Consider the following 19,100-nt stretch of genomic DNA (forward strand, 5'->3'; position numbering starts at 1 on the left):
GGCGACTGCGGCACGCCCTCTCCTATTCAAGTGTAACACACAGACTCCCTCGATCCAACTGATTTCTGCCTACATGTGCAGTCTGTGAGCTCAGATGCCAGAAACCAATAGCTTTGAAACATTATTTCGGAATTAATGTCATTGTTTTGATATGTGGAGTGCAAAAGTCTGGCTGCAACACTTGAGAGGAAATTAACTGTTCTCAGTCAGCTCAGTGAGCCAGCTTTACTGTTGGCGACCATTATGTTAAAATGGAGATGACTAATAATCCAAAATCAGAACCACTAATGGAGATTTACAAAAGGGAGAGTTTAGAGACCTATAATCATTATAATTTGTTGTCTGACTTCAACATCTACCTCTCTCTGAAGACAGAGCTGCGTTTAATTTGTAACTGGGGGAGGAAAAATACAGATCGACAGCGGCCAGCGTTGAATCTGCACACATCTGATCGGCATAAGCTGATCATCAGGAGCCAAAAGCTGCAGCCAATTCGTTTGCCGAGAGGTCGCAGGGAAGGAACAGGGAGAAGCAGCATGGCGGACGAGCAGATGTCGAAGATGCTGAACAGAGGGGTTCACGTTTCAAAAGGAGAGAGGGTTATCCTTTAGTCAAACTCCTCCCTTATCAGGAAGCTTCCTCATGTTTATATATGAATGAGTTTAATGGACGTCCAGCGGCGAGTTTGGCATGAAAAAAGTTCTAAGAGGTTGACCAGCAAATCCTCTCACCAGAGATCGATGGCGCTTTGGCTTCAGACTAATGAATAATACATTACTAGAACTGTCAATGAAACAATAAAAGCTTTCCTTTCTTAATAAAGTCGGCATGCAGATCAAAAATCAAAAGCCAGCTGAATGAAGACAGAAAGAAGATGTGAATGGAAAGAGTGCCCCCCCACCAGTGAAAAGACAACGTTCCAGTGAATGATATGGAAGCATGTAGGAAAAAAACAATCAAGTGTACTTAATCTATGTGCACGTAAATGAGAAGGAGGAAAAATCCACTCTGTTACACCTATCCTTATAGATCCACACATGTAAGTTTTTGAGAAAGTTTAATAACTTTGGCGCCAAATTTCACTTTATTTCTTTGTTTGTGCAGTTTCCACAACTGAAAAAGCGTCTCTTTTTGGATTTTTCCTCGAGACATGCAGAGCAAGGAAAAAAGAGCAAGAAAAGACGGGAGAGGCGGCGCGAAAGAGGAGCGAGTGTATGAGGAAGTCACCTTGGTCAGGAGGTGAGAAGGCTTTCCAGCTATGCTTTTCAGAATGAGCGAGGTTTCTCGGTCCAGATAGGAGTGCTTGGGTGAAGGGAGTGGATAGAGGGAGAAGAGCGGAGAGAGAGAGAGAGAGAGAGAGAGAGACAGACAAAATATAGAGAAGTCAGTGCCGGATGATTCTTTGAGGGTTATTAATCGCAGGTGTTTTGATCTGGGTTTTTTTTTGTTTTTTTAAAGCGTGGAAGCAAGAGAAGGTTCCATGAATGAAGCGCTCAGCAGTTGTGTGGTTGTCATTAGCTGCAGCTGTGGGTAAAGAGGCAATGATTGTGAGATAGATATGCACAGAGAAAACACAGACTGGAGTCTATGGTATATTCTTGATGGCTACACAACCTAAAGTTACTTTCACACCATACACACAAACCACAGCCTGCACTCGACAACAAAAAAAATGTTAATTCTGATATTACATAGCGGCTAAAACGTTCAAACATTGCATTCCAACTCTACAGCTTCCTAAACACATGCAAGCTCGCACACATGCACTTACAGTTGCCCGATCCATATCACCCTCCCGTGAGGTGAAGTCAAGCTGCCGCCTGGTCGGCTTACTGTTGGCCCGTCGTAGCGTGACATGCTGGGGGGGGATCGGGAGGTGCAGGCAAGGTGTGTGTGTGGATAGAGGCCGCAAATATGAGAAGGGATGCAAACACAGACAATGTAAACACATGCAAGGGGAGGGGAGGAGGGTGGGCGCTATACATTTTTAGCACCTCTCATCTTTTTTTTGCTTTTGTTAGTGAGTCAATATGCTTTGTGAGTGAGCGAAGGAACTCAGAAGAAGGTAGGCGTTAACATTGTAATCCAAGTCACACTTGAGATTACAACGTATTTATTGAAACACATTCGATGCACAATACACAGGAGGTATTGTGTATTAGCTCAACGTATGCTCCGGGCATGCAGCTCCTCATCACGTGTGTTTAAACGTGCACGTTAAGGATTAAGGTCTGGCTCACACACTTTCTCATTAGCTGATAAATACTAGATCTTAAATGTTTCTGTGTCAGACATACCTCCGTACTGGTCTGGTTCTGTCCTTGTGTACTCGGGCTGCCCTGCCCCTCCACCTCCCCGCCCATCAACACCTTATCCGCGTCCAGGGAGTCCATGCTGGAAGCTGAGGCGCACGCCGAATTCACGCTGGACCGCTGGGACGCCGCCTCCTGCTCGCTGACGGCGCCCACCGAACCCGTCCTCCGGTGCTGGGCGCCGCCGGACGACCCGGACGAGGGCCGCCGCAGAGTGGAGGAGGAGAAGGACGAGGAGGACGAGGAGGAGGAGGAGGACGTCTGGCGCGCCGCTTCGTCCATGCTGAGGGAGGCCTTCTCCAGCTGAGTGGTGATGTCGTCCAGGGAGATGTTGGAGGCGGCGGGGCGAGCGTTGACGCTGCCTCCTCGTACGGTGTTGGCCGGCGACGCCCGGGTGCTGCTACTTGTACTTCCTGTTGGGGAAATCAAAGTTTAAACAAAGCACGTGACAAAGATACGTCCAGCTTCTATCAGGATTAACAGGAACAAATAAGATTGACGAGCATTCTTTTTATTACACTGGTGATATTATAGAGTGATTTCCGGTGTGTGTCATTAAACATCATTTCAAATGTTAATTCAGAGAGACTACCTCCACTGCTCCCCCCTCCACTGGTGCCTGTGTGCTTGGCGCTGGCACTGCGCCCCCCAGGACCCCTCAGCTGGCTTTTGCTCTGACTGCGAGAGGTCGAGTTTGGTTTGGAAATGGTAGTGAGCTCCTGCTCGATGGAGCAAAGGTCAGCCATCAGGGCATCCAGGTCCACCGTGTCTCCCTGGTTCAATGCCTCTGCAGTGAGCAAAGATGAAGGATGTAGGGAAAAAAAAAACAAGAGAGCAAGGTCAACCAGAGAGGAAAGGGGTGTTTTTTTAATGTTTTTGACAATTTCTCTACCATTATTATTGTGCTGATCTGACTGAGATGCTCTCACCGTTTATGTTATACATGGAGAAGCGGTAGGAGAAGTTGGCCATGTTCGTCTCCTGCCTGAGAGGAGGCTTCTGCAGCGTTTTCTGCGGCCTGCCGTCATCCAGACTCTGCAGCGCGCACACACACGCACGCAAAACATGAGGTGCACGTACGCAAAAAAAGAAACACACATTCTGACAGTACAGGCAAAGCACGGGATCTAAAACAACCCTCCCTGCCTGACATACTCCTTAGTCACAAACACACACACACACACATACACTCACAAATACAAGATTCAAAGTGGTGGGAGGGGAGTTGCTAGGATACGGCAGAGGGAGACAGGATTAGCAGTGTTAAGGTTGCTATGGATACAGCCCCGTCCTTTCTCTCTGCTCTTCTACCTGTGTGAGTCTGTATGTGTGTGATCAGCTGCCCTCTTTCTGCGTGTGTGTGTATTAACCTGTGTGAGTTTGTCCAGCTCTCCCAGCCAGGCTCCGAACATCTTGTCCAGGTCCTGGTCCTCCTTGTCGCTGTCCTCCTCGGCCCCATGGTCCAGCTCATCATCCGATACCTGATCCATCTACGCCACGACAGATAGACAAATGCAGAAGGAGGAAAACAAGGAGCTATGAGATGATTCCACACATGTACATGAATCCACTATCAGGTCACACCCACATAGCAGGGATGAGCTCAATGAGCAGGGAAAAAAAAAAAAAAACCTTCAGCTCAGCTTATGCCAACCTCACTGCCTGTTACCATGACAACCGCTCGTGGACCCCTAACGGGCACCGTGTGCTGTGTGATCACTGGAATGCCCTGTAGTGTCTTAGTGAGCTGTTCGCCGCTGACACGCCCTCTGTGCCCAGTTTATGGTCCAAAAGAGAGGGAGGCTGGTGGAAGGAGGGAGAGGAGGGGCAGAGCATCTTCCTCAGGTTTGCACCTAACGTGAACCGCCGAGTTCTCTCGGGACCCGCAAATCAGCGCTAAATTATGACCTCAACTGATAATGTGCGGTATTAATAGGCATTTTGCACAACTGTGCAACCCTCGTGGTTGCGGGTGCCCAAAGGTGATGGCAGGGCTCCCTCTAGTGGACACTAAGGGAAGTTGTGCAACAGCAACTGGCAGCTGCTTGCTCTTGCAACAGCTTGCGGCTGAACAAGTCATCAGGTCTCTGGATGTCATCTTAATACGGGTTAGGGCGAAATTCAGGCACGCTGAGAATCAACAGCTCTGGACATGTTTGTGAACGTGACAAGACGCTATTAGGTTAAAACGAAGGACAAGGACACTTCACAGCAGACAAAGCACCAAATGAAAACATAAAAGTAAGGAGCCTGACTCACAGATTAGACTTAAAAAAAAAAAAATATGTAGCCTTGATTTCTTTCTCTCTTTATCATCTCTGTGGAACGGCGGAGTCATGCAGTTCAGACAAACTGATATTACCCAACATAGGGGGATGAATAAATACCCACAAAAACCAACATGTGTTGAGGGAGAATTTTATCTAATCTGGAGGTACATTTGCCAAGTGGAAGGAGAGCACGTAGAGCAGTCGCTCGCCGAGGAAGCTGAATAGTGGAGCCTTCTATCTTAACACACACACACACACACGGACAATAATATTACACCATAGTAGCTGTAGAGTCTTGGTACAGCCTATTGTCCCTGATACAGTCCAGTCAGATGGTAGTAATCCCATTGATGTTTTCAGAGGGTGACACTCCCTCCTGTTATCCACGCTATGTGGTGTCAGTCACTAGTGGGGACTGTACCAAAACCAGGATTAACCCCTCCGTTGACCCATGTTCTTTTGATCCAGTAAAATGCCTGTGTGACTCAGAGTGCGTGTGGTTTTTTTTTTTTTTATGTTTGTGGTGATTATGAATACTTGAGAAGCTATTTGAAAGCCGGGCTTGGTTGTTAGACTCTCAGGCGGTGGGTCAAAGATAATAAAACAGGCAGGCTTTGGTAAAGCAAACAGGAATATGATAGCAAATTGAAAACTGGTCAGCTGAAAGCAAACACACAGAAGCTGACTTACTCCTTGAAGTCGGTGAAAGTATAAAATACACCCCGAAACTATGTCGAAGCAGCCATTTTTTTCTCCCCCCGCTTGTGTATCACAGTGTTGATGATGGATCGCTTCCTGCTTTGGCACGCTCATTAAAAACATGAGGAGCTTGTCATCTAGTCGAGAAGGATCGAGCCCAAGTATGTAAACAAAAACAAGTCGACCAAATGCGTGTTTTTTAAATTACATCCCATGCGCTCGTGAGCATGTGTGGGAGTCGCAACAGGAAATGGCCAGGATGTACAGGATTCCTAATGTCCCTCATGGCCCGTTTCTTGGCAGGAAGCTCCAGCTGTCCTTCAGCCTGTCCGTGCCACTTACTGGGGGCGGGAGGGACTGGCTGGCTGGCTGGCTGGCTGGCTGGTGGGTAGGTGGGAGGTTGCTGGAAGTCAGATCCAGACTCCTCCACCCTTAGACTCACCCAACTGCACTATTGCACAACTATGTCCTTTAAATTACTTGGCTACTCTTTAATGTGGCTCCATGTCCCACCCACGCCTCCCTCAGCCAGCAGACACATCTATTTGTGGGTATGAAAATAGGTGAGCAGTATCCCAGTGTAATGGCATGACATCAGTGCTGTGTGGAGTCAGACGGGAAGAGGAAGTGACTAAAATCAAATGAACCCGCACAGTGTGTCTGCTAATATTCACCGAGCCGCTTCCACATGTAAATACACAAGCAGCGAAATGAGTCACACTGCGGGACGCATTTAATAGCTGTGTTTAAACAGCAGTCACCCCGGGGTTCTACACAACACATTCAGGGGTAGGCCCCTTAAGCGTTTGCACTCACATCCTGCACATGCGCTGCAAGTAGACTTTCAATGTTAAAAGAATAAAGGCAAAACGTAAAGATAAAAAGATGCATGCCTCAAAACAACAGAGCACTATGAAAATAGCCCGGCTGCACTCGTTCTAATGGAATCACAGCCCCGACAACAGACGCTGCTGCAGGTTTAAGTGAATTACCACCTGAGGCCTCGGCTTTTAAGCTTATGGAGCATGACCTGGGAGACACAGGAACAGGAGGAATCTGTGTGTGCAAATGCACTCCTACAGGCATCGTCGCAAACCTTCCTCTGCCGCTTCCCTCCTGATCCTGCACGGCCCATGTTTCTTGTCCGAGCATGACCAGCATTCATGGGTCTCTTGTGACTCGCTGGGTGGCTCTGAGGGTCTAAGGGTGAAAGATTAAAGGTCAGAAGTCGTTCCCAGTGGAGGCTCCTTCTGCAGACCTTCTGTTTTTCCCGGTCCATGTAAAAACACTTGGAGTTCTCGCTGATGCTGCAGCACCGGCGAAGAGAGATGATGTGTTCCGGGAAAGCAAATCACTCTAAGTCTGAGAGACAGCACAGCAAGCATCTGGCGCTCTGAGGCGGTCGGAGAAGTGGGAGGATGAAGAGGAGGAGAAGGAGGAAGACGTGTCTATCTTTAGACAAAATCATTCAGATCAGAGTGTGTCAAGAGGATTCAAAAAGGGAGCAGTATGAAGACTAGATGTTAACTCATTCGACAAAGATTTTATTACCTTCAACTCCCGGAAACAAGCTCGGAGACAGCCTTGTATGTTGTAAAAGTGGTCCTATCTGATTCCAGTGCACCCCGATGTTAAGTCACAGAAAATAGGCCAATGAGAGGGACTTCACTTGAGGCAAGTAACCACGATCACGGTGGTTAAAAAGTGAACTTGATGACTCCTTGTCACATTTTAGGTCACATGACGCGGAATGACTGATGCCGGCCCGGGGCTGTTTTCACACCAACTGTGACACACAAACGTTGTCGCTCCAAACTGCGGAGGAGCCTTTGGACTGGCGACAGGGATAATTCACTTAGGAAGAGTTCAGCGATTATATTAAGCTCAGCAGTTTCCGAGGCCTGTGTTCTGGTCAAAGGCAAAAGGCCGCTGTGTTCTCAGCGGGCGCGTCTTCAGTGTGGGAAATGACCCCGGAGGAGAGCAAGGGAAACGGAGACTAGCTGGAGGTCTGGGAGTTTCTTGCTTCCATTCTTCTTTAGACAAAAGAAGACTTTAAGAGGGGGGATTTCGCTCTGGAGTCGCTCCGTTCGCAGTTCATTATTAAAGTGATCTGCTGGGTCAATCACATCATCTGGACGCAGGAAAAGACGTAGTCATACACACCATCTTGCCACCGTTGAGTCGCTTTTGTTTATGACAACATAGCTGCTGTCAGCAAGAGTCCACTGTCACCATCACAAGATATTGATGGCAAAATAACTTTAACGGAAGAACAGTGAACAAGGCAGTGTCGCTAAAGACGCTAGTTGCATATCAGATGCACCAGACTCAGATTCTAATAAAGTTTGACTCTACCACACCACTACAAAAAAGAAGATTTCTCCTAATACATTAGGCGAGGTCGTGGGTCCCACCCGTCTTTTAACCTTTGAGTTAAATCCTTCATATTTCAGTCACACCGGAAACATGAGGGCTGGGGTGTGGAATACGACCATAGCTGTGTAAACATTATTGTGGCCAGATGATGACTGAGTGGATTTTTCCATCAAGTGCTTCTTAATAGACTATTTTTGGACCAAATAGACCAAATACTCCACCTAGTCACATTCTGTGAGCGCGTGTGGAAAGGCTGCAATGAGCCGCACTGGCACCGGCGCTTCGGCTCCCGTCATCTCCGCCTCGGAAAACATCACACGGCTACTTCCTCCCGCTTTCAAACGACGCTCGCAAAAATAATCTTACGCAAGCGCCTGACACTTCTCATCTAAAAATATTCGCCGGCGCTTCACATCATCCCGAGCCAAAAAAGAATAAAGGAGAGCTGAGAAACAGCGAGCGGCTGCAGAAACGGTTGCGAGGCATGAATACACCGCTGCGGTGTTTGGCTGTAAACACAGAGCGGGAATTCTTGGGAGTTTAGCGGGACGCGAATGTTCACACCGAGAAGAGCCTCCGGGGACAGATGCAGACAAAGCCCAAACAGGGGGAAATGAGTTAAACATTTAACACGGCTAGGAATAGATCCAAATGGTCGCTCAACAGGCCTGGGAATGGTGAAGGGCCAGCCAGGCTGTGTGTGAAACATTTAAAAGGTGGAGTGAGTTCTTACACTGGTCCGTTCAAAGATATGCAAATAAGAACACAAATATTCTCATGCCAGCTCCCTGGCGGCCAAGTTTCTTGTTAAATCCAGGAGAAGCAAAGCAGCTAATGGAAACCTTTTAACAGCAGAGACAAATTTCATGTTAAATGAATGCTTTTCTCTGTAAATGTTTATCAAAACGCCGCGTCATCCATATGCAAAAACAACAGTTTCGTATATGTGCATGCGCTATATGATACGAAGGTATCCTGCTGCAGACTATGATTCACACTTGCACATATGTCTGATTGTCGTCACAGCCTGCATGGCTTATACGCTGCGGCCATGCAGCAGAACCCAAAATGCCAAGTGTCAAGATATCATAATGTCACCCTGTATCATAGCAGGCCCGATTAGAGCCACCACGCGCTCTTTGCATCTTCATTGTGGCTTTAGTCAGAGAACAAAGCCAGCAGCAGGGTTTCACTTGGAGATATTACAGATATAATCTCATTGTAAATGTGTGAGCATGTAATAATTTCCAGACAGCACAGACGGCGGTTATTTGCTCATTTCCTCTCTTTTTTTTTTTCTCTTCTTTTTTTATTTTCTCTTCCTCCAAGCCAACTCCCTTCACGTTGGGAGGACACCAGAAAGCAACATCGCTACGTCAAACGGACAAGTTTAAAGTATGAAAAGAGGCGAGTCGCGGCTGAGAGCTGCAGCTACGCGGTGCCAGCTAAAGGGCTCTTTGAACAAGGGAGAGGCCTGTCGGCTACGGTCCAAAGTCCAGCTAGGTGTGGTCGGTTTGGTCGCCTCAGCTGACCCGTAGCGACCGCTGACGTCTGACTCAACAGGAAAAGGGATGACGTTATGCTTTGTGAGTGTTTGCCCACGATGAATGGGAAACACAGGGTGGGTGAAGCTGTAAAGGTTAAAGACACAAGCTTGATGATCACAGGTTTGAATTAGGGATGGAGGACACGCAGTATGGGTGGATTTTCCTGGAACGAAAGACAGATTTGTCTGACACTAGACTGATTTGCAGTGAGAAAGAAAAATACAATATAGTTCCTATCGATTTAGAAACGGATATATTAGTGTTATATCGATATCAGCCAATATCTGCCTAGAGACGCCTCAATGATACTGGCCAATGTTGAGCTGATGTTAGTTATTTGCAATTTAAATAGAAAACCCTGTTTAGTAATCAATATGTATTCCTTTTTTAAAATCACGTTATATTTCATTTAGGCAGAAATCTTTATGATTTTTGACAAACTTATATGTGAAGTAAGGTTGTTTCATGCCTTAGTTTGATGGAATTTGTTCTCATTTTAATATGCTGATGAGGAGCAGCCGTTTCTTTAGAATTTAACAATACAGAAAAGTGATTACGCGGCGAAAATTGTTTGAATAAAGCGGGCCACAAGCATGGCGGGAAAAGAAAGTAGCACGCATGTGAAACGATTAGTCAGCACTTCCACACATGAGCAGTAACAAAAAATAAATCTTCTGCAGTTTCCTAAACCACAGACACGAGCATGTGTTGCTGCCGCCAATGCTGGATCATTTAAAGCGGTCGGTTTGAGACGATGTCTGCCACCTGCACGGCGGCTTCCGTGTAAATGTTGAGATTATTCCGTCATAGGGGAGGAAGGACGGGGGAGTGAGAGAGGAGAGGAGTGATGGATGGATGCAATAATGGAGGAACGGAGCCAGCTATTAGGCTGCGAATAAAGGGGAGGGACTGATGGACAAAACAACAGCTACGGCGTCATTAGTCAAGCACGAGCAACAGCCTGTAAGCAGAGGAAGAGGCCGCACACAAATGGATCCGCAAAAAAAAAACACATTCGGGTTCGCTCGAGCGCGGCCTGACACAGTGAGCCACTCTGCCTATTAGGAAGGAGGGGCCGGGTAAAAGACGGGGGGGGGCGGCGAGAGGAGAAAGATGAGGAGGATGTCAGAAGCGGACAGATGGAGAGGGAGTCGGGGAGGGGAGGGGAGGTGAGGGAGAGATGAAGAGCAGGACGAGGTAGGGAGGAGAGGGAGTGTGAAAATGCACGGTCACGCCGGTGGGCGGCAGGTGTGAGGACTCGCCGGCTCACGAGCATCCGAGCGGGCCAAACTTGCGGCTGCGCGTACCCGAACGGCTATTGCCATGGCAACGCATCACCTACACACGCTTTGCACGCAAACACGCGCCGATCAAAAGGCCTCACAGTGCCTTACATCCTCGGCAACGACAGACACGCTTGATGGGATGTTTCCATGTCTCTTTAAGCACGCAGCTGATTTCCATAATTCCTCAGCGCTCGCGATGAGGTCAGAGAAAACAGAGGTGATCTGTGTTGTGCAAAAACAGCTGACACAAGTCTGGTCCTTTCGTCTCCTCTCTGCGTGTCCGTCTCCCTCTATTAAAGCTCCCTCACATACACAGCGAGGATGTGTCAGCTTTCCTTTGCTGCTTCCCTCCAGGGCACCAGTCCAAATGTGAAATCAATAGTCTTGTTCCTTCCCTAAAGAGATAGGGTTACATCCACACACACACACACACAGGGGCTCAGGTGGTTTGCTGCAGAGGGCTCATATGCACCCACAACTTTTTAACGTGATGCAGCATTGCAGCAGCAAACAGAGGCCGGGAATATGCGCGGCTTCTGTTTGAGGAATTCACCGCACAGGAATCAGCGTCGCTTTGTCTGCGCCTCCACCTGCTGTAACTCATTTGGAGAAATTTAGTTATACTGGGATTCAGCAGGGCAACAAAAAGACTTTATGAGGCAAATAAACTTTACAAGAGCTGCAGATGTTCCTCACATGATTCTAGGTTATTCGTTTCAGGTTAAAGCCGTAGCAAACGGTTGGTCATTGTGAGCAGCTGCGGCCCTCGTCTTTCAAGCACGTCCCGCACCGTTAGCACAAATGGGGGGCCCTTATTTACGGCTTTTTGGCTGATTGAGCACGGTGGTTGGCGAGATAGCTCGGTCTGATTGGCTTTTAAGATGAACAAAGTAATGCACAAGGACAGGGGTCACAAAAACGAATTTTCTGTGACGAATACAGACTACTGCCACCTGCTGGAGAGTTTGCAGGCGCAAATGTATGTGCTGTTCAAATGCATCTTTTTGCCCTCGACACAGATGAAGCAGTGCTTCGATGCTGTAAATTAACATAAAATCCTCCACTCTAGAGAAACAAAACTATTTCATAATCCTTTATTTGCCTAGTGTATGTGACCAGGCGGTTTACATCTGCCACCTGCGAGGGAATACAAAACGCAGTCGGTGTGACATATTGCACAAGCAACACATGGCGAACTGTACACACACACGGTTGGCCACCCTTTGAACAACAAGCCAGCCGCGTGTAATGCGCTGTAAATAAAGAGAAACGAATCTAGAACGCACGCCACTGGCAGCTGGGACCGCCTTCCTCTGTTAGCTTAATGCTCTGTCTCTTGCTCTATAGCTGTGTGTCCATAACCCCCGCAGCTGGTGTGTGTTTGTGTCTCTCACCACCACCCCCCCGCCCCCCAAGGAAAAAAATTAATAAAAAAATAAAGACGCGCCCGTCTGTTTCCTGCCGCACCACCACCTCTACAGCATTCCTGTTGTGTCAATAACAGACACACACACACACGAGGATTTTCTTTTGATTTCCCAAAGGTCTTTGCGGCTGGGACGTCTTCAGGGCCAGGCGGGAGGGAGAGACAGAGCGAAAGGACGGGTCTCGTTTAAAAGTGACCGGTGGAACAGTTGCCATGACAACCACGCCTTGAGAACAGTTGCACGTTACCCGCGGGCTTGTGTGATGTGTACATGTTGAGTGATGCCGACAGCTGAGTGTCGAAGCCCCCCCCCCCCCCGCCTGCGCTTTAAACACACGGCACTGACACACGCTGTGTCACCCGCCAACACACGTCTATAAACTGATATAAACCTCTGTGACACATGAGTGTGGCGACTTCCTGGAACACTTTAAATCCAAGGGAGCGGGCTTCCTCCTGGCTCGTCTCTGCTGGGGTTGAAATCCCAAATAATCCCATTTTCATCTCCATCTCTAGACATTTTTAAATCCTTTAAGCAGACCTGTATTCCTAAACCCACAAGGGTAGATCAATAACTCGTATAACAGATGAACTTTTATGCTCATCCTCTAGAAACAAATGAAAATCTGCACCCTGCTGCAGAAGACTCATCTGCAACCAACAAAACACCAACTGTGAAAAAAAAAAAAAATATTTGAATTGGCAGGCTTTCCTCAACAATTTCCATAAACAAAAGTGAAATGGAAAACAGCAGCCAGTGTTGTCGAGTTGCTTCAGTTTAGCTTCTGTTCATTAGGCTGCTGCTTTTACCTTCTGGGTCATGTGTTGTTTTCCGCCGCCGTGTTATGGAAAGAGGTACAGGTGCCGACGTGTGTCGTCATGCGCGCATTTCTCATAAAAGCGGCGGTGCGCAGCTAAGAAGAAAGCCGCCACAAGAGCCGACTCTTTCTTGTGTGACTAACTTGGGGAGTAACACCGAAAATGATTTCATTGCCTGATCTGGCTGTCGAGTAAATAAGAGTGGAAACCTCTGAGAGTCATGATTGCGACAGAAGAATGGCTCGCTGTGAGGAGCACGTCTGTCTGCCTCGCTTCAACATCACATGGTTCCACTTAAGTCAGGAATTATCTCCTTCGGCGAGGAAGACTCTCCCCTGACAAGATCCTCAGAGGCTCCACTCCTCTTTCATTTGGCTTTGATTTACAAGGCCTCCTGAATGGAGCCTCTAGGAGGGGCCAGACCTTCCTGCTACAGCCCTCGACAAAACAACACAAACATGTGTCAGCTGGAGACTGAAAAAAAAAGGCAGCGATGACAGATGATGGCTGGTGTCATGCATGTCGGGGACACTGCGGCAAAAGACCGCCTTATTATAACCTCCCTGGCTGCCTGTTACACCAGCGACTTGTGTCAAAACAATCGTCTGAGCGACACTTGTGCAAAGCAAGGAGTTGTGCTTACTGGCAGCGGCGGCTGCGTCAACACTGTTTTTCCTTTTGCTTCGAATTCTTAAAACCACAGAAAGCAGCGTCATTTACGCAACCTGGTTTACAGGAACTCTTACCTCTGAAGTGGCTTTGCCTCCTTCCTGCTGAGGTTAAAGGTCACAAGAAACCACCACTCCAACTGTAACTCGGCTTTTATCCCCTGAAAAGGAAAGGAAAAAAATGATTTAGAGTCTATTTTGAGTCTGCGGTAGCAAAACTCAATCCCCTTAATGCTTTTGTTGTCTCATCGAAAGCCATTAGCAGCAGAAAACTTATGGATCGTTTGTGCTCTGCAGGAGAATCGAGAGACTCCGCAGCTGGAGGACTGATTTCACTGTCACAAGAATGCAGAGGATTAACTATTGAGGGTGCCTGAGCGGTGGGACTTAACTAGAGGCAGGCGAAACGACACGCCAGAAAGACACTTATCTCAAAGCTCTGAAAGCAATCAGGCGCAGTTCGACTCTCTTCATCATTAACAACGTGACACTTCGCCTGCAAAGCCTTTCAGGCCGGCGCACGCGCTTGATGAGCGTGTCAACCGGCGCAGGCTAATAATTTCGCAAAGTGAGTCAGAGCAGAAACCAAAACCATGTAAGAGCTCTTTACGTGAGCGTTGTGACTCACCGGCCTCTGCCAGGGCTCACTAACGCTGACCAGCTAGGAACAGCTCAGCGAGTCTCATTCACAACGCCGCTGACTCACAATTGCCCGACTTTATCTGAAGCAATCTAAGTGCTGAATCATAGTCTGCCAAAGAAATAAGGCATGTGTGATTATAACATGCTGAGCTGGTGAGGAAATATCAGGGCTGTGATTATTTTGTGTGTGTGCGTGCGAGAGGTAGGCAGCTGATGTTGTGGCTAACTACTGGTGAAGATATTCCCGCCAGTCTCAGCTGTTCCTTCGTCCCTCCACACACCAACTGTTGTTCAGCCACAGCATGTGGCCCCCTCTCTGTGCATTTTCACAGCAAACAGGCGTCTTGTAACGAGGAGAGAAAGCGTTGTGTGCACGCGCACCTCGCCCTTACAAGTGGTTCCCCAGAAATGCACAATTGCCTGCTCAGATTACCGCTCTTACTCAGCCTCCACGTCCCCTCCCTTCTGTCTCTGCTGTAATTTGCACAGAGTTAACGTGTGATATCATTCAGTCAACACAAGGCCATTGAACAGGTGTGGGAGGCGACACATGGGTCTGTGCTGCAGCTGCAGGGGACACAGTTGCTTCAGTCACAGCAGCGCAGGGGCCGGTGAGCAGCTGCTCCGGGGCTGAAAACAAAGGCGGGTCCGCGACGCAGACAAACATGAACGACTTAAGATCGAAGAGGGCGAGAAAAGTTTATTTTAAAGGGCTTAAGACTTGACATATTCTTATTCCAGATCCCCTCTAAACTCTGCTCTATAAATGCTCCAGTATCTGTGTTTAAGGAGCCCCTGCCTTTGAATGCGTATAGTAACATGCTTTAACTGAAATATGAGGGCACTACAAAAACATGCCCAAAAAGGTGCCCTGTGTGCCGCTCGTCAACATTTAACGCAGACAGACTTCGCATGTGTTCCTGTTCTGGTGCCCCACTTCAACAACAGACCAAAGGGGGGAAACACAGGCTCCAGTGTAGTGGACACAGGTGTGTCCTTGTCCACCCACGCTTCCCCCATTAACGGCGCTACTTTTCGGAGCGACTCGTTTCCTGCCGGGGCAGGAAGTGGGAAGCAGGGCTCAGGGCACTGAGCGAACGCGGGGGGGGGGGGGTGATGATGATGTCAGGAGCAGGAAATAAAGACAGGATTGTTGCAGGGAGGGGGAAGCACAGCGGGAAGGACTAAAAAGCACGATTCACGAGGACAGTGCTCCGTGTACATTAACTCTAATTCCCTTCTGATGCTGAATATCTAATTTTAGGAACAGAGACAGAAAATGAAAACATATATGAGCCGTCACGTTTAATGACTCAATAACAGGAAGAACTAACTGTTGGACACAATCCAGCACAATAGTGTCACAAACAATTGCCGTAGAATACCACGCAATTAAATCAACATGTAGCGTCGACACTGAATTGATGTATGGGATGTTCTTTGCTACATTCCCAAGCTGTAATGTTGTCAGATCATTACAACACACAGCCACATGCTAACACACAAACAAGGAGAGGAACGACATGTCATGACGACAGGCTAATGATTGCATTCCTCTCATTCTTCTGCAGCGTGCGTTGTGTTTTTGAAAAACACCACAAGACCATTAAGTGACCTCTAATTTGCAATGCATAATACATACACTTCCTAACTGAGCTGAGATCTGTGCAACAACGGATTAACCCAAAGAGGTTTATTGATTAGAAGCACCCAACGGCACCGTAATCTGGTTCCAGGACAAGCTACAACCTTAGCAGCGACCCCTAAGCGTTCTTGTAAGGGCACCGAGGTAAACCATCAGCCGGCTGATTGATGGTTCGCTCCGAAAGCCGGTCGGGGCCCTCGCCGGGAAGAAGCATTAGTATTGATCAGAGCGTTGTATTTGTACCAAGTCAAGTGCAACTCCAAGGAGCAGCTGCTTCCATTCTGGCTCAGCGGACCGGCTGACCTCATCACTGGGTCGATTACAAAAAAAAAACAAGTTGACAGAAAATCTCCAGCTGGGACAAAATAAACTTCGTTGCATGAAAGAGTAAATGTCTCATCCTTTATCTTGAAAGACCGACCTCATTTTATTGAGACAAAACCAGAAACGTAGCCTTTGTAGTGAGGTTAAACACACGAGCAGCTCTCTTTACGAGTCGTAACCAAGGTAACTGACCCTCTACTATCCTTTCCAGACTCCTTTAGCCATCAACACCCGCACACACATACACAAACACACACCGACGTCTGGTTGTGATTACAAGGAGCTGATCTCCTCTCCTCAGTGGGATTCTCCACGGTCCGTGCAGCGAGCACTCGGCTCTGGAAAAACCACACATGGTGGGAATTATGGAATAATGCTGCGTCAGGAATGTTCCCACGATGGCCAGTGGGATCTGATGGAGGTCCCACTGGCTGGCGGGCCGCCGGTGGGGTTTTACTGGTAATGTAACACGCACACACACACACACAGTTACATGATGAAACGCCTCTTGTGTTAGTCCACAACTGGGCCGTCTCCTCTTGACGAAAGCAGGCGAAAAGCGTCAGAAATCAATGTGTTCAAGTCTTATCGTTAGCACAGCTTGATCGCAGCTTAAAGACGGAAATCTCACTTCTCATTTGAAGCGTTCCGCTCCAATAATCTCTCAGCGGGGGGGGGATCACCAATAGTAGCGAGCGGCGAGGGGTCAAGCTGGCTAACCGCTAATATGCCAGTCACCCTCCTCTGTGCTCCGGAGATGGTCAGATCCAAATCTACTCCCGGTGTGGCACGTGGGCCAAAGAAAGCGATCACCAGCGAGTAAAGATCAGCGGAGCGGGGAGAGATTAGCAAGCTACTAAGCCACAAATTTAACCCAGAGACTCAGTCAATAGAGGCTCACTCACAGGGGCCGCCAGGGTATTAGTCAATGAGATTTGGCAAGAGGCAGTCACACACACACACACACACAGCACTATTTTGTGAGATTAAGCTCGCAGGTTCGAGTGACTGTCGAGGGATTCTCTCGCAAAAAAAAAAATAAAAAATGTGTCAATCCACTTCTAGCGCAGCGAGCACGGCTGTTTTCTCTGGCTGGGTTCTCTCTGCGTTGTAGGTCACTGCAGTTCTCCAGATTCCTTCAGTGTCCTACTTGAACCCTGACGTACAAAAAAAAAAAGAAAAAAAGAAAAATGGAGCAGCCCGCCCAGCATCGGTGCGTACAGTATAATGCGGAGCACGAGAAACAGAGAGACTTCCAGACATTGGCAGAGGAAAACAGAGGATGATCTCAGTGTTTCCAAGCCGTCCTATTTCATATGACATCAGCTGCACTCGAGAATGTTTTACTGGTTCCCATAAACCTCTCCACCGTCCATATGCTACTTCTTTCCTCTCACCATCCTTCCTCACAGGTGTTCCTCCACTTTCCAAAGTCTTGCGCAGTTCCCCTCCTTGAGGTTTCACGTCGGCGCCGCCTGAGCGCTGTTGCAACTTTCTAAAAGACACGAACTGGGATAAGTTTCACCACTTCAGATGAGAGTGGAGCCAAAAGATCAGAGCGCGGAAAGTAGGCTACAGTGCATATTTAATGGCAAAGCGAGACGGCTTTTGCTGTAGCCCACGGTTTGATCTAAACACAGAGACATTTGGAACATTTAAATAATATACGGGTGCACCTGTTTCTGCTTCCAATTTATGCATGCGGCGCAATTAAAAAGGATTTAACTGATCTGGCTGGGTTTTGGGAATTATTTTCTATTCATGCACAGATATTTGTTTGCTCCACCGCCACCATTGTATCCACGCACACAAACACGCCAACCAAAAAATGACGCTAACCTCGACCTCCCTGAGGGAGACGCCACCAGAGAACAGAGTGTTTTCTTGTAGCTACATCCTTCTCTGATAGCCTCATAATGCTGCCACTGTTAGTGTTTTCCAAGTGGTAAATAAAACCAAAATCCTCCGCGGATTGCCCTGGAATGCAACCCAGAGGTCAACGGTTAGAAAGCAACTGTACAAGCACGCAATCCTCCAAACAAGAGGTCATCTAAACAGTTTAGGGCGAGAAGCAGGCATGTCACAGGCGGGTGAGGAGGGAGGGAGGCAGCAGTGTTTGAGCAGTCTGAGTGTGGTGTTTCTCTGTATGTGTTTTTGTAAACTGGGAAAAAAAAAAAGAAGAAGAAAAAGAGGCAAACAAACACATCGACCCCGCACGCACACGAGCGCACAGGCACGCAAGCGGCCGCTATGGTTTCATGAGAACCGAGTGAACCCTTGATTCAGCAGAGCCGTGCTGATGTTTATCCCCGGCTGTAAAAGAAGTGATCTGCTGCAAACGGCCTTTTCATTTCATTCATTTGACTGTGTGAAATGCTGCACGGGGACATGGAAATAAATTCACCGCCCATACGCCACACAGATCATACATCAACTCCAGTCAATAATATACTTTCTATACAGCAGCCGGACTGCACATGCATATTTCCTCTGAGTTAGCACTTTGTGTGCTCTCAGTACTACTCTCTCTGAATTGCTTGCGCTAACCCTTAACCATTTTGTGAAGTCAAAGAGCCATTATCCATCCTCTAAAGGCTGTCCATCCGCACAGACGAGGCATCCCATCCATCAACTCGTCCCACAACCTGTGGTGGAGCTTTAGAGGGTCTTTGCTGTGGATTACATAGCGGGGAGAAAGAAACTAAATATCATAAATCACCTCCTCCGCTCCACCCCCCCATGTTCTCCCCTCTGATGCTGGAACTCTACCCGGGGTGAAATTACATTTTCCAATCCTTGGATGTTCAGATCAGGTTCGGGGTGATTACCCAGCTGTGTGAAACTTAACTTTACAGACAAGCCCACAACAAAACACGGCATGGGGCCCCCTCCGAGCCCCGAGGCTTCGACAGTCTCAGGTGTTGATCATGAAGACGGCATGACTAACTGTGTGACGGCAATCAAGACAGAACGCTTCACAAAGGATCCAATTTTACTTCCTGTCATGTGAATGAAACAGACCATCTGCAATACAGTAGGGGAGGAATAGGCGAGAGGGGGGGTGGCAATGAGAATCAGCCACCTGC

The 19,100-nt window shown here is 48.0% G+C and overlaps 1 protein-coding gene across 2 annotated transcripts in view; it reads right to left on the reverse strand.

Annotated features, from left to right (window-relative positions):
* The window catches only part of raph1b (Ras association (RalGDS/AF-6) and pleckstrin homology domains 1b), a 33,674-nt gene that overhangs the window by 10,093 nt on the left and 4,481 nt on the right, over nt 1–19,100 (reverse strand). Inside the window, exons 2-7 of one of the 2 annotated variants that reach the window (XM_084574495.1) lie at nt 13,482–13,564; nt 3,683–3,802; nt 3,242–3,347; nt 2,905–3,099; nt 2,298–2,725; nt 1,228–1,302 (exon numbers count right to left, since the gene is read on the reverse strand). In XM_084574495.1, coding sequence (XP_084430621.1) covers nt 1,228–1,302; nt 2,298–2,725; nt 2,905–3,099; nt 3,242–3,347; nt 3,683–3,802 — 924 coding nt within the window. In that variant the 5' untranslated portion in view covers nt 13,482–13,564. Of the gene's footprint in view, nt 1–1,227; nt 1,303–2,297; nt 2,726–2,904; nt 3,100–3,241; nt 3,348–3,682; nt 4,130–13,481; nt 13,565–19,100 lie in introns of those variants that run through there. The other variant, XM_084574496.1, reaches the window with a different exon arrangement.

Source organism: Chelon labrosus (genome assembly GCF_963514085.1).
Source record: "Chelon labrosus genome assembly, chromosome: 24".
NCBI lineage: Eukaryota > Metazoa > Chordata > Actinopteri > Mugiliformes > Mugilidae > Chelon > Chelon labrosus.